Source organism: Notolabrus celidotus, chromosome 4 (assembly GCF_009762535.1).
Source record: "Notolabrus celidotus isolate fNotCel1 chromosome 4, fNotCel1.pri, whole genome shotgun sequence".
Classification (NCBI taxonomy): domain Eukaryota; kingdom Metazoa; phylum Chordata; class Actinopteri; order Labriformes; family Labridae; genus Notolabrus; species Notolabrus celidotus.
In genome coordinates, this window is record NC_048275.1 from 34,919,486 (window position 1) to 34,935,929 (window position 16,444).

The 16,444-nt window shown below is 40.4% G+C and overlaps 1 protein-coding gene across 1 annotated transcript; it reads right to left on the reverse strand.

The window, feature by feature from the left end:
* Window positions 1–2,817: 2,817 nt before the first annotated feature.
* On the reverse strand, window positions 2,818–15,604 carry zgc:110045 (uncharacterized protein LOC664755 homolog). Its single transcript, XM_034682061.1, has 13 exons — window positions 15,436–15,604; window positions 10,769–10,876; window positions 10,609–10,632; window positions 10,471–10,503; window positions 10,244–10,360; window positions 9,909–10,040; window positions 9,373–9,501; window positions 7,708–7,797; window positions 7,031–7,072; window positions 6,544–6,619; window positions 5,595–5,647; window positions 4,369–4,538; window positions 2,818–4,028 (listed from the first exon to the last, which is right to left on the reverse strand). Exons 2-13 carry the CDS (start codon window positions 10,844–10,846, stop codon window positions 3,671–3,673), a joined length of 1,302 nt encoding a protein of 433 aa, XP_034537952.1. The 5' UTR covers window positions 10,847–10,876; window positions 15,436–15,604; the 3' UTR covers window positions 2,818–3,670.
* Window positions 15,605–16,444: the final 840 nt, after the last annotated feature.

The window sequence follows — 16,444 nt, forward strand, 5'->3', positions numbered from 1 at the left end:
TTCCTGACTCCACACAAAAAAAACAAAGCAATACAAACAAACAAAGAAAAGCAACACAACACAACAAAGCCACTGAGTCCACCAACAAGCAAATTATCAAATGTTGAAAAATGTTTTTCCTTTAAAAAAAATGTTTCAACTCTTGATAATTTTTTAAAAAACTGATCTTAAAAATGGTCTGAATTAAATGTAGAGTTTGTTTTTCTCTGGTTTGAGCTAGCCTTAAAAATTAGCATCCACTTAAAAGTATTGGATTAGGATGAAGGTGACACAAAGCGCCCTATTAAAGTCTGTCTGGTGCCATAATAACCAATATTATCAGCGTGTCACCTGTCAGTCTAAGTGTGAAGGTTTCCCAAGACACAAATGTTTCTTCTGATCAGGACCAGGCTGCTTACAAGTCTGTCCTCAGCTGTTATCCATGAGAGCCCTGCTGCTCTCTCTCTGAGCAGTGAAGAGGCAGCTCCAGTTTGGCAGAGCTGAATCTTATTTAGCTCTTGTTTTGAAGTGCTGGACCAGATTGCTGGGAGTTAATCGAGGTGGGAGAAGACTATTGATTCTATAACTGGTTTTATTTCAAGTTTACAATGGGATTGTCTGTCAAGTGTCACACCAACAATTAAGCCTTAATAAACTGCCTGCCTGCTTCCCCTTGCTGAGATGCACAGCTGTTGGTATGTCCTTGCAGCATGCTCGAGGCCAAACGCTACACTCTTCTGAGATGTTCAGCTTGTGTCTGTTTTCAGAAAACCATCACACGTTAGGCTCTGACATTTGCTTATTTGCACTAAAACAATCAGCTGAGGGTGATTTTGATTCAGTGTTTAATGAGGTTTTAATGCATCGTCTAGGGATGAAACATAACTTTAAAATATATGCTAATCAGTCCCATAGATGTTTAGATGAAGGGATAAGGAAATGTAGACATATATTCTGATGCATTATTATGCAATTGCTTATGCAATTACCACACAGTAATAACATGAAGTTAGTCAAAGGAGTGCCGTCTTTTTAAGCTACTATAATATGTTTATGCATCTTTTAGAATAATCTCACCTCAGGTGAGTGTTTGAGGTAAATGTGTGTACCTCAGTAATCCCTTTCATGTAGGACTTACTTGTGTTGTAGTGTGCTGTATTAGTCATCTTCTGATATTGCTTCTTTCATTTGATTTATTTCTCCCTTAGATTGAATGTAAACTATAAAAACCCTCAAATCAAAGAAGCAGCACATCAACGTACAGCACCATGAACAGAGAAGAGATTTTCAGAGGATCTTCAAAATTCCATCAGAGATATGCAAAACCATAAACCACAAACAAATCACTAAACTGTTAAAAGAAATGAACCAAAAAATCAGAAGAAATACCAGCAGAGGAACGTAATGTGCTCAAAATGCATGGTGTGTAGAGAGCACGGGTCAGAGTAGAGTTCTGCATCACGTACGTGGTAGTTTGAGGCTTTGAATCAAAAAGTGATTGATAGAACTGCCTCAAAATGAACTACAGACTTTTCAAGTGGTGATGCATCCAAAAATACGTATTTACTTTGCTATTCCTAGATTGCTTTTTGTATAAGATCAAACAACAGGATGGAAGCAGGCCTGAGCTCAGCCTGAAAGAGTCGATCATTAATATAGCATATAGCCGTGCACTCATAACTGCCCTGGGCACACACCAGCATACATGCAGCACTGTTCTCTGCTGCTACACTCTCCCCGAGGTTCAAATGTCATCCTTCACTGTCATTACATTTCTGCCCCCATTAACTATTGATTATCCCCACTTCAGCATTTGGAGCCCTGCTGTGGAAATGGCCTGTATGGCTTGTTTCCCATACTCCACGTACAGGCAGAACAGAAGTGCCCACCTCCTGTTTTTTACACTTAAAAGGGGGGAGGGGGTTCAGCCTGGGACACGGAGCAGCATGAACCGACTACACTTGTAACCTACCTGCCCATTAGCAGTATGCTTGAGCGGACAACTGAAGGTTAAGTTGTTCTTTTTCGGGACCCCAGAGAATTTTGCCCCAGTATGTGTTGAATATTTACTGTGAGGTTAGACCAAGTTTACTTTGTTTTTCAAGAGAGTGCAGGTAGGAAAGTTTGTTTTGGACGGAGCTTTGTGCCTTCTGCCACCTACACAATACCTCCTCCTAATACCACGGACTAGTCTTTGCAGAGGGGGTTTGTTTTGTTTTGTATAGTTGCCAAAACCTCTGTGTTGCAAACAGCTATGGCAAGTGTTGCTGCTCTCTGTTGTTGTCTGTTTCTCACAGTCACTGATATTTAATGTTTGACATGTGCATACATCTGAAAATGGAGGAAATCAGCGATAAAGGAATATCTGTCAGCTTAGTCACACTAATCTTGGTGATGTAATTTAGGGGAGTAAAACCGTGTGCGTACCAGTTTGTGTTTAAGTGTATATGTCAAAGGTATACACAGAAATATGTGCCACAGGTGCTGAAGTGCATGCACATGGGGTTTAACAAACTATACTTCTCTTGTATTGTTTTTACCAAACCTTTTTTGGGTCCACAGAGACTTTTTTAACATGACATTTTGATCAAAACAGCTTCAATGCCTCCTGAGTCATTAACACTAATTCCAACAGAGTGGAAGTTTGTTGTCCTGATTTTGACACAATTAAAGCTCAGAGCCACTGGAGAGTAAACAAAGCATAAATCATCAGGGTAGATGTTTTTATTAAGAGGTCAGCTTTATCCCCATTAATGTAAAATATTTTTTACACTGATAGAATGATAATAAAACAAGCAGTCTGTATTCATAAAAAGTCCCATTTATTTCAAAGTCATTTCATCAACAAATATAACAATTTTCATCAATTGGGAGCAGACCCACACAAGGAACATGAATAAAACATTTATGACAATAATTGCTCAGCGACAATTTCCGCCGCTGAAAGTCAAAGCATTCCACTCGCTTAAGTTGAAGAATAAACAAGAAAGAAGCTGGTGTACAGAAACAATAAATGAGTTTGTAAGGCCTTTCCTGCCTTACAGGATTACTGTGTAGAGAGAAATCCACTAGAATCCAATGTGGGTTTAGGATAATCCCATCAGAACTGCTACAGTGCAACGCTACTACAGAACACCCAAGCCTGTTAGCGTTGATGAGAGCCTATAGTGATGGAAAGGTTAAGTTGACAGGAGAGTGGGGCAATCCTTGTTAAAAAAAAGAACATCTATACACTCTGACTTCTATTGTACAAAACAAACAATCAAACAGCCTGCTGCCAACAAAACACAACGTCTAATCACACTACTTTGCATTATCTGGAAAATACTCTGTGCACAGATAGAAAACTAAGTCAGTATTTGCATCATAGAAAAAACCTCTGCAGGAGGAAGTCTTCATATAAAGCTCTGTAACATTAATACTTACACAGCCTGTCTTACACTCATGCACTGTTCTCCCAATACATAGGATACCACTGAGTTAAATTCACACTAATACCTGTTTTAATAACTGAGGACATGTTCGAACACCCTTTGAGTCTGTTTCTAAAATCGTTCTGGTTTCCTGGGAAGAAGTGCTACACTGGAAAAACCTACACACACCAGCATAAGCTACTTTAGCCCAGTTTATAGCCAAGGTTTAAATAATTTCTCATCCATTAATAATGGTTTACCTGTCAGCTACACTGGCATCAATAAGGAGCAAACTTCTGCCTCTCAGATTTTTTGATGCCAGCGGTTGACATTTTTGCAGTGTAAGGAGATAAACCCTGTGCTAGGCTGGAAGCAGCTGCTGGGTGGACAGCCAGGACAGGGAGAGTTTTCATGCCAAGCAGGCTGGAAACAGGGACGGCGTAGTGTGGGTTTTGGATGGCTGATAAGGTGGAGGGAGAGTGGACATTAATGGTGGGGGCTTGGGATGCGGCCGCCAAGACAGCCATAGAGGTAGCAGCAGCGGAGGCAGTGGGAGCAGACTGAGAGAAGCTCATGTTGAGGTCAACGGGGGTCGCAGAGGAAGCAGCCTGCATGGTGTATTTAGCCAACTCTAAGCTGCAGGTCATGATGTTTGGAGGGGGAGTTTAGATGGTGAAAAGTTAAAAAGGTGGAGGTGAAAAATGAAAGGGGGGGGGGGGGGGGGATTGGGTGAGAAAAAGGAGGAGGGAAATGAGAGAGAGGAGAAAACATAAGAATCAAAGAAGGAATGTGTTAAAAAGCAGAGACAATAAGGATTTTAATGCAGTCAGAGAACGGAGCAGTGAGATGGAACAAATCCAGCCTCATCCTGAGCACAATAAGTCTGCCTCATATTATAGCATGGTGTTTGGCCTACCTATCATCAGACCGGCATGAGAAACCCTACTAGACTGGACCGCCCTGTGTAATGTCTTACCTGGCATTGATGAGGTACTGGGCCACGCTGATGCTGGCCGGCGAGCCTGTGATCGTGACTTGGCGCATGGCTGAGCCATCAGTGGCGCTGGCAATTTTGATGTGAGCTCCAGAGACCTGGCGAATCTCATTGATCTTGCTGCCTTGTCTTCCAATTATACAGCCAATAAACTAGAAGAGGAGAGAGTGGAAACATGTAAATAGCAAATCAGCCCGTGTTTCTGGGCTTTTTGGCAATTAGATTTCAAACAGCATTTGACTGCTGCAGCCAATACCAGCACCACAGTCTGTGAGTGGTTCTCTACAGAGGACAGCTGTGTTATTATAACAACAGACAGCATCTCCATCGAGCATTGTTGCTCTCTGCTAACAGTCGGCACTGTGATTCTAAGATCATATGAAATGTTAGATGCTGATATTGTTGATCTATTAAATAAAGCACAGGCGGTACCCTCTTATCTGAAAGCCATTGATTTGACATTTGGAGTAACACACTCATTTTCTGTCTTGGCAAGAGAACAATTAGAAGACATCACTGTCCTGTCTGCAAAGGAGCTGCCACCAGCAGCTGCTCAGCTCAGTGCAAATACAGTAAACAGAGTGTGCACAGAGAGCCTGGAGATGGATGTGTAATAAATAGTTTTTTTAATCTGAACAAAGTAATCAAGATGTTTGAGTCTCAGCTTGACACAGGGCAATCACTGTGTCGGCAAGACTCAGGGAATTCACTGCTGTGGTCCAGGAATAAACCAGAACCCCCTTAAAACCGCCTCCAGTCACCTTTCTTACAGTTTAGATGTAACATGTCAATCAGTGGCAGCTGAGACTACCTGTGTCCCCTTTGCCAGTCTTCATGCTGATCATAATATTAAAAAAATTCTTCAAGCCACCTGTTCTCCTCTGAAAATATCTCACGGCAAGATAATTCATTAAGCAATTCACAAGCAACAAAAATCATCGTCTACTCTTGAACCTCTCATACAGACTTTCTTATTTTGATATTAATGAAGACACAACAAGCTAGTCAGCTGCGTACATGCTGATCTGTATTCATTCAAATTGACAGCATACACTTTCTGCAGCTCCGGGGGTGAACTAGAGGAAGTTGTGTCCAAAAATGTCTCATTATAACCGTCATCCTGGAAAGCATTAAAGAAGAAGCAGGAGGATTTTGGGTGCAGGACTTTGTTTCAGCTCAGTAAAAACATAAAACAATGTGGTACTCACATCATTAGGTATTGCCAGCTCCTGTGAACTTGTGGGGGCAGATGCATCCAATCCTGCAAAGTAGGACAAGGAATGCTAACAACAGTATGGCACTAATGGCTTCACTTTAATGGCATGACAAGCTGCCCTACTTTGTCTGCTTTATCAGTAGCTCACTGCTAAATTAGGAACATGAAAATAGCCAATGCATACTTTATATATACATATTCAGCACACACTCTATGCATACATTTGATATTGCTGCTATAAAACACACTTTTATATCTTTTTAAATCAGTATGTTGTATAAACTCTATCATGTCAGGATCACATGTTCTGGTATTCTGTCCTCAGTTAGTCGTGGTAAAGTATATGAGTACTTGGGGAAGTTGAGGTCAGGGATTGTCTGGCCAAGACAATGTTAGAATTGAAGGAGACATGTTGCAGAGGTGGAGGATGGGGTGAAGAGATTAGGTTTTGTTTTAGGAGAGGAGAAATTGGGCAAATGGAGCTGAAACTCTGGGGGGATGTAAGAAATGGTGAGAAATGGTAAAACATTTACATAACTGTAAATATTTCTCTCATTTTTCACATTTCCCTCTCAGAGAACTCTGCTGTTTGAATTTTGTGTTCGCTTCAATCTGTCACATACTCAGTGAGTAACTTTAGGAGTTTGAAATGACACAGATGTGGTGGTCAAACCATGAAAATCCCTCCATTCTGTTTACCAGTCTTTTTAAATTGTCTGGAACAAATAAAAGCAAAGAAATGTAAAAAATCTAACAGGTACTGTCTGGTTTGTGTACGTGCAGAATAAAAACCCTGTGTGAGTCTTTAAACTCTGAAAGAATGGAGACATCCTAGATCTTCTCTGAAGCCTGAAGTGACAGTGTTGTTTTGATGATGTGATTCGAAGAGGAGTGAAGTCAGGGGAATTGATGGACTTCCCCGGGGAGTCGTGGGTACGTACCAGGGAAGGTAGGGTTGCTCTGCCCAAGGGAAGGGAGGGGGATATGCTGCATAGCCAACTGGTGAAGCTTGGTCAACTGCAGGGTAGGAAGGAAGTTAGAGCTAACCAATCAAACTGGATTATTTCAGAGGAGCTGACAACTACAATACAGAGCCAATGTGAAGTTCACAAACATCACAGATAGTGTCAGTGTGAGAGATTCATTTCTTTCAGAAAGCATGCTCGCTTCTCATGGCAGCCATCTAAAAATACAGACACATCTCTTTCTACAAAGCTATAACTGATCACAAATCTGAACATCTTTACTTCCATGTCAGTCAACGCATTCTGCTATCTCATGTTAGTGTTAGTAATATCAACAGATCAAGGTTACTTCAGTTTCATCTCTTCAGAGTGGGGTACATAGAGGGTGTAGTGGTGGCTCGGGAGGAATGGGAAGGAGCAGGTCATGAGGATGGATGTCAGTCATTCAAATGAGCATACTTACATCTTGATGTGCAAAAGCATACTGCCCTGGAATTGCAAAGGCCTGGGAGAATTAAAGGAAGAGAGAAAATGAAGATGTGTTCGAAGATGTCACTTGGAACTTTCAATTGTTAGAGAGCATGAAGAGGAACTCAGTGCAGTGAGTCCATCTCTGAAAATCCATCCCTCCCTCTTTTCCATAACTCTAATGTTTATAGATTTGATGGAAATTCATCTAAATGTCATCTGCTGTTTTCCTCCCTTTTGACCAGGGCCAGAAATCCAATAACATAGACAGATGTCTGATAGGTCAGAACAGACTGTGCCAAATTCAGGACAGCGATTAGCCAGCTGATGGAAAATATGAGCTTTAGTCACGACATCTTTCAGGTTTCACACCCCAGGGGGATTATTAGTGTCAATGCCTTCTATTCATATATCTGTCACATTACAGCCTGGCTGGATTCAATTCAGCCAATTTCTAACATGATCACTGCCTCCTCCTCTCATAGCTTACAACATCACAGAATGAAGAGCTCATTGCTGTGTAATTAAAAAGATGTGTCCCTCTAGTGGTAAAAATATGCCTAATGATCAGTGTGACTCCGAGATCCCATCAAATTCAAAGCCTCTTCAGATATAAGCTTCTGTGAAACCTGGCAGCAGTCAAAGTTAAGTATGTCGTACTCGGCCACTTACTTGTGCAGAGTGCTGCGGTGCTAGGACTGCGTGGGCTCCAGCAGGTATGGCCTTGGGACGGTAAGGAATTGTTGCTCCTTTTGGAGGAGACTGGAGACACAGTCATGCAAACCAATAAGGGACAGAAATTCATACACTGCTGCAGCTCAGAAAATAACCTATTCTGGCTCTGATGTACTCTATCAACCTTTTTTATATCCCCTGAATCTGAATCCTGAAGCTTTTCACTTTCCATTCATTGGCTGAGGTGGTTGCATGAAGCCTTGGACCAAAGAAATCCATTGTGAATAGACCTCAAAATAGGGAATAGATTTTTAGAGTGGAAGGGCGAGTGGATGCTCAACTTTATTAAACTCTCTTATCTGAACATTTCACCTGGTATGACTTGAAGTTTTTTAGAATAATCTGATTCTAAAAAGTAATTTTATTAAAAATTGTTACTTCTGAGCTACAGGGGATACAAGGAGAGCTAAAGTAGATGAACCTAGCTGAACTAAGACAGAAAACTAATTATGAGTTAATTAAGAGAACACTTTCATGAGTTTGTGGTGAAACAATCACAATAATTACAAAAACACCTGATACCCTAAACTAATAATGTACACTACCAGTCGAAAGTTTGGACACACCTTCTCATTCAATGTTTTTTATTTATTTTAATTATTTTCAACATTGTAGATTAATACTGAAGACATCAAAACTATGAAATAATCTGGTTTTGCCATAATCTGGATTACAACAGTAGTCAAACAGGGCTATCCATTGTGTACTAACCCTACCTCTGGACAACACAACTGATGGTCTCAAACACATTAAGAAGGCAAGTCATTCTACAAATGAACTCTTGACAAGGCTCATGTTCATTAGAAACCATTCCAGGAGACCACTTCATGAAGCAGACTGAGAGAAAACCAAGAGTGTGCAAAGCTGTCATGAAGGAAAAAGAGGGCTACTTTACAGAATCTAAAATATAAAACATATTCTGCTTTGTTTAACACTTTTTTCTTCATTCAATAATTCCATATATGTTCTTTCATAGTTTTGATGTCTTCAGTATTAATCTACAGTGTTTACAATAATAATTAAAACCTTGAATGAGAAGGTGTGTCCAAACTTTTGACTGGTAGAGTACATAAACTCAAAAAAGTTTGGAAACATTATATCAGTCAATTATTTCTCCACTTTAATAATACCAATTAGTGTTGTATTTTATATTGTTGGAAAGACTGATAAGTCACGTTTACAATGAGTTATAACTTGTAAAAAATGTGTATTCGTGGAATGAGCACACAGCTAAATGTGTGGGTAGCGCCCCAAAATAATGTGCCTGAAAAGGTGACTAAAAAGGCTTTTTAACAGTTTGAAATACAATACCAATTGCTTTTATTAAATGGGAGGAATAACTGACCAAAATAACATTTCCAAACTTGTTTTGAGGAGTTTAGTCATCAGACAAAGTCACAATATTTTGACATTAGTGACATTAATGATGCATATCTCAAGGGGAGCACAGAGCTTTAGTCTTTCAGGAGTTAAACGCTGCTCAGTCTGAAGATATCCTGGATGTGCTCCTGAATACCTTTAACCCCATCCTAAACAAATGTGACTCCATGCCAAAATAGAGCTTTCGATTGTGAGGATCATCTGCTGTGTGACGGTGCTTACCTCCAGCATGACAGAGCAGATGTGTCTTACACACTGAGTAATGGCCTGTGGAGTGCCGGAGATTGTGACAGCCCTCTCTGTGGAGTCCGGCAGCATGTCTCCTGCCACCTGAACCTGAGCGCCTGTGGTCTTAGCATCACCAGACAACAGAGGAAACAAATGCTATTTATTGCTGAAAAGAGGACTCCATCACCCAGATTGAAATGCTGTTTCAGTCACACACAAATTGCCTTGAACACATTTTGACATGCAGAGAGCAGCTGCAAGCCAAATAGTAAATTGTGCTCCAATATTTGCAGAGGTGTACACAAATATTGTCCATTCAGAACATGCAGCCAGCCTCCACCGATCTTTACGGGCATAATCAGGGAGACTTTCACGAGCAGCAGACACAGAAATGCACACATTTTAAGGTTTGACTGTAGTGTTTGATACTTGAGGTGTCAGAGCACCAGGGAGGATTTGCTCTGTCCCTGTTTGAATGCAGGAAAAAAAACACTCTCTGAAACGAAACACAAAAAGAAAGGGGATCATACCTCTCTGATCTCTTTGATCTTTGAGCCGCCTTTTCCAATCAGTGAACCACACTGGCTTCCTGGGAAAACCAGGCGAAGTGTCACAGGTGGCTTGCTTGTCACGTTGCTGTTTGTCATCGCTGCAGCAATATCCTACGGCAGAATTCACAAATATGGTTTTCACGACTGTAAGAATGTCAGCTTTATTTGACAAGTTCTCAAAACAGAGGAATGGGGCGTTCAGTGTTTGTCAAACCTCAGACAAATTTCAAAAGGTCTTTCTTAAACTCTCTTATAAAACAGAAACATTTGATTGAAGGTGTATTAAAGCTGATGTGGAGTTTGTTTTGCTGTACCTCCTCAAACTTCTGTGCGATCATGGAGAAAGCTCTGAAGATTCCCTCCGTGGGTCCTGTGATGGTGACTATTCTTTCAGGAGATGATCCCTCTGATATGTTGATTCGCGCACCGCTCTGCAAATATAAATTCACAATTACTCCTGCCACATTATGCAGTAATTGACCTGCATGAATACATAAATTATGCATGTTTTCACATTATAGGTGTCAATGTCAATGCTCACCTCCTCCCTCATCTTCTTGACTGTTTCTCCTTTCTTGAATCATGCGGAGAAATAGAACAAGTTAGTTTTATAAAGAGAGGAAACAGGAGAATCACAGAGACAGAAAGATGAATCTGTAAATATGATGATTAAAAGTACCTTCCCAATTATGCTGCCAACTTCCTGTGAATGAGAAGATAACAATGCTTGAGCAAGCTGCAGCACACAGCATTTTCAGACATCAGTGATATTCTGTCAGTGTTGAGACCGTTTGTCAAATACAAATACAATCTTCATCTTTTTCATGTAGGTGCGTTACCTTTCCATGCATCAGCAGCCTCAGGGTCAGAGTAACATTCATGTTCCCATCCAAAACCATTTCTTCTTTGTCAGACATGTTGTGTTTTTGAAGTATATAAGTTAAAGCCTGCAAGAAAAACAGGAATAGTTTAGGAATGAAAAAAGATCTTGTATTTCAGGTGGTTGCATTAAAACAGAACAGTTCAAATAAAGCCAAACTGTGACTCCATCTTTCTTATTTTCAATCTAACTGCCTTTCCTTGTCTGTAAATCCATCATACACTGTGAAAATGAAAAGTTAAAATAGATTTTTTTGTTAAGTAAACAAAAAATGTTCCATTTTGTTTCAAACTACATCAAAGTAGTTATCTCAACTACCTTTATGAAGTTTGTTGTGTAAAGTTGTTCTCATTTCATAAGTTAGGTTGGCAAAACTTGAAATTATGGGTTTAAGGCTCGGCTTAATTATTTGAGTCTGCTTCAGGTAAAGAATGGGGTCTCCAACTCAAATCTACAGGGGTCTTCCACACCTTCAGTTTCCCACATGTGGCGCCATCTCTCCTGTCCTGTGTGGATGTTATCGCCTTAAAGGTGAGTGTTTTGTTTGAGTATTGTATTGAAACTCTAGCTTTACAGTTGGTGAGTTGATGGTGAGTTGATTACCGGTTAATGTAACTTTAATTTGTTTAGTTAGTTTAATAAGGCATGGTCATTACCAATAGTTAGCTGCCTTTAACATTAGCTAGCTAGCTTGCAGGTGGGAAAATGGTGCAGCAACGTGCAGTAACAAAGGGACATTTTCTGAACAAACAATAATAAATTATCTTGTTTTTTTACTGGTGGCACTTTCTTTCTTTTTATCTTGTTTTTATTGACCAGTGGTTGATTTTATGTCTATCTTGTTTTATTGATTTAGCTCTTATTGATTGCTCATTTCCTGTATTTATCGTTTTTATTAAGGGTTACCTCTTAAGCACTTTGTCACTTTGTTGTCATGTATTGTCCTGTTCTGTTTGTTGTGTTGATGTTAAAAGGAGGCTGACTCACTGCAAACAAAATCTATCTATGGGTACAAATGAAGTAAGCTTGATCCTTGAACCTTTCACTTCTTAGTATGTAGAATTCAAAACTTTAAGTTACAATACATATGAATGATAAGTGACTTCAACAAAACTAATCAGTTGGCTCAAATCTAAGATTTCTAGTTAGCCTCAAAACTCAAAAATCTAGCACAGACAGTTGCCTTGAAATTTTGAGTTTTCACAGCTTTTCGTTTTAACAGTGTAGTTATCCCAGCTCATGGAAAACGTCCCCTTCCTTGTCTATTGTTCAAACAGCAGCCCTGAATAAAACATGAAATTCTGCATTTTATTGCGAAAGCTGCATCACTGCTGCATGCATCAACAATCCACCTTTATTCCACAGTTTTATGAAACATTACCGTAGCTGTGTAAAATGTGTCACAACTAGAAAATGATCGTGCTTTGACCTCTCAGCTGCTGCGCTGAGACAAACCTCTTTGTTTCAGGGGATTGACGCTCTCTGAAGAGCTGTGAACTCTTGACGTCCTGTGATGGTGGCGTTGTGAGTGAGGTAAGAAATCAGTGTGTGAAATCTCCACATGAGACCATGTCATGAGTTACAGCTTGTGTAAGCCTTGGATAAGATAAGATACAAAGGAAGCCACTTGTGCTATGGAGGCCCGTGGATCAAGTGATGTGTGTGTGACTCTTTTAATATCACACTGACTCCACACAAAGTCTGCTCTGTGCTGGCTCCGTATCCAATCTGTCACATTTGCAGAACAAATAAAGAATGTCTGGATGCAGAGTTGGATGTGCAGCTCACTGACAGACAGACGAGACTCAAGTCCATGAAGACCTGAGCTCAGTTTGTCTGCTGGATGATCACAGTTCTGAGAGGTGCTTCCAAGTTTTATATATCAACACGACACTTGATGAAGCCACACATTTAAATGACTCAGACTGTGCACAGGAAACGGACTGAGGATTATCTCAAACCTTTAACTGTAACAGATGCTACACTTTCATGATAAAGGAAAGAAACATGAGGACACATTATTGGTGAGCAGTGGTGGACAGTAACAAAGTAAATGTACTTGAGTACATGTTTTGAGTATCTGTACTTTACTTGAGTATAATTTTTTGGGGAACTTATTACTTTTACTGCATTTAAAGACTTGTCTACATTTCTATCAGTGCTCTAGTTACTCACTACTTTATCTTTGAAGTCAGCTGATGAATTTTCTTATCTGAAATCAGATCCCAAAGACCGTAAAATGTTGGTGTACCTGGGATGAGCGTAGATCAAACGTTGTTCAGATCAGTCGTTCATTTAGTCATGGTGATGATGGCTATGACTGAGAAGGATGATGATTCTCTACCTGAGCACCACGGCCATATTTTAAACCCACGTTTGAGGTTTTGAAATAAAGAATGATTGTTTGTATTGTTGTAAATCTCTGATCTGTTTACCACACAAACTTCATCACAGCCTCCAAAACATCAGCATCTAACCTGAGAAAGCATGTGGAGGTCTGGAGCTAACACACTGCTTTGATTCCAGAGGAACATTGTAAACTTGTCTGTGCTTGTAGTAACTTAGTTTATATTTCATGGTAGGCTTTTTAGATATGAAATCATGTTTTCTAGATACACAGAACAGAGCAGAATGTTCACCCATGCATTCTTGACTGACCTCATGCTTTGTGAAAATACGTTTAGAGATATTTTAAAAAGTACTTTGAATACTTCAGTATTTTTAAAAGCAAGTACTCCAGGACTTTAACTCAAGTCTTAATCTGACTGAACAACTTTCACTTGTATTGGAGTAATGTTTGACCAGGAGGATCTATACTTTGACCGAAGTAATGAAGAATTGTACTTTGTCCACAACTTTTGGTGAGTGTGCATGAGGAGTTCCCCATCAACCAGAGCTTAAATCAGTCATTCTGTAGGGTTTCAACGTCTGTACAGTGATATTCAACATGTTTGACGTTTTGTGCAACATGGTTTTCTGCTACATGGGTGATTGATATCACTCTCAAATCTGTTAACATGAATCTGGTTAGCTTAGCTGAAGTAGTGTGAAAAGCTTGCCTGTAATGTGCACAGCCATCATCTCATATAGTGCACACAGCCTTCATATCATCCTGCTTTAGTGCACAAACATGTTGTGTGTTATATAAAAGCCGGCCAGGCTGCTCACTGCTGAGATACTCTACTTAAACCAATTTCAGGCTGATGTAAGATATCAATATGTGGACTTAAGAGTGGCGGTTGGATAGCTTTTATTAACCCTTTCCAAACAAGCCAGGCTAGCTGTTCCCTTGTTCTGATCTTTTTTTCAAAGCTAAGCTAAGCTATGCTAACATGATGCAGCTTAGATCCTCAAAAAAAATCAATGACTACGGAGATCCCTGCTGCCGTCCCACACCTCACAATCAACCAAAGACGAGAGCTGATCTGAGTAAAGTTTGCCCACACTGATGATCGCACAAGTGTCAGTAGTTATCAGAAGAAATGTGACGATATCAGCGTAAGAACAAACAAACAAAACATGCTTTTCAAATAGCTGAGACGAGTGTACAACGAGATATTGTTCTGGCACATTCCTCTGTTTATAATTCCACTCTAAGCTTCAGGACTTAGTCCAAAATATCAGGAATATGAGGAGGAAGTCTTTCTAGTAACAACACTCCTAACTATTGTCTCCTCTGTATATCATTATATAGTAACAGTGAGTACATCAAATAAACAGCAACATCACTGTCTAATCCTATAGGCTGGGATTTGTTTAGTTAATGCTAAAACCCTTTTGACCCATTTCTGTCACCTCGAGCACATCAGCACCCACTCAAGGCACTCGAACAAAACAGTGGTGAACAACAGCACCCATCAAGTACACATGATAACACAGATAATCTACTGAAACCCCGCTCGCAGCGCATTGACAGAAAGAAACGGCTTCAGATTATAAAGAACTTTTTGTTAATCCTTGAGGAGAACAATGTCTACACAGATTACCCGAGGGCTTTGATGACAAGAGGACACTTTTCTGAAAAGCATGAACATTTTATTTGTCTTACAGAATCGTTACGTACAAATGTGTTCTTAATTTGAAACAAACGTCCTGACTTTTATTCATACAATGATGCATGAATTTAAAAGCACTGTACGCTCGCTCATTAACATAATGAAGGATTTCATAAACCCACACATCTCACTTTGCAAGGATCTTAAGCAACAATCTATTTATCCATCTATTTATAACACAACATATTTCACTCTATAGGAGGCCATAGAGCATCTCACTCCTCTCCAATGTGACAGATCATCGTTCTCAAACGCAGTTCTGAAGTTAAGAGTGCAACAAAATGCATAAACAACACACGAGAGTGGAGAAAAACAAGCAGCTCAAATTAATTCAACCCTAATGGAAGTCAGGAGTTGTGCATTAAACATTCTCCGGCCCTCTTCAGACGAACAGAAGCGAGAGGAGAGAGACAGAATTAAAAGTTTTACTGCAGCATTCTGTATTGCAAGACCTCAACATTAATTAAGCCTGCAACAATGTCACCAGCAGAAACTAGTGAGCGGAAAGTCTTGAAGTCATGGCTCAGTGAGAGGCCTGTGAAGCAACAAGAATGATTAGTACAGTACTGACCTTATGAACACAACACTTGTTCCTCTCCTTTATTTCAGTTTTCTTCTAAATGAACAGCCTTTTGGTTTGTTGTCCCTCTTCGATGTTTGCCCCCTTTGTTGTCAGTTATCCACAGAGTGGACAGATGGTTCCCTATGCCCTCAGACCGGCTGGAGCAGAGGCTGGCTTTGCTATTAGTCCCTCAGCTTAGCCCAAGATAAGCCCCTACGCAGGGCAAGTGAACCCGCATCTCTTGCCTAATTCTCCTAGTCACAGCCACCAAAGAGGCGTTCCTCCGCACGGAGATCCACAAGCTGAAGAGGCCTGAGGGCAGGGCAAAGAGCCTTCGGGCTGGACACTGTCCAGCACTGATAGTGCAGGCTACAGTCACAGCCACCACAACAAAAAATCAGAAGTGTGTAGTCTTTTGCAGTCAAAAAAACATGCAGGGAAACAGAAAAGAGAAGCTTTGTTAAGCAGGGTTGCTCTGAGACTAACAACTCGGCATGACTGGTGTGTTCTTCATTAGATTTTCAAAGAGCTTCCTGCCTGCACAGGGCCGGATTTTCTCTAAAAATAAATCTCCCTGTATGAAATCAGAGCTTCGTACAAGGAGCTCCACTAATTGAGGGCTGGGAAGGACAATGTGGTGTTTGAGGTATTTAGTGATGTTAAGCACAATGTCTTCATGGGGTGCTTCTCCCCCTTCTCTGCCCCCTCCCCCCCAACACCAAGCCCTTTTGCCCTTGTAATGAGGCCATACTGGATACAATGCAGCCCTTCTGCACCGAAAAAAAACGCATTCTGCTGAGCTTCAAAATTGTGAAGGAAATGAATCAGTGAAGCATAAGTGGCATATTTAATTACTATTCAGTGCGTTGCACGAGGACAATGATGGCCGCTGTGAGCCTCATGGCCCTCTATCAGACATCTAAGCAGGCCACATGACATTCACTTCACAACCAGGATTTTAATTCAACTTTCAAGTGTCATTTCTGTGATTAAAAGGACTGAATGTCCTCTGGACAGA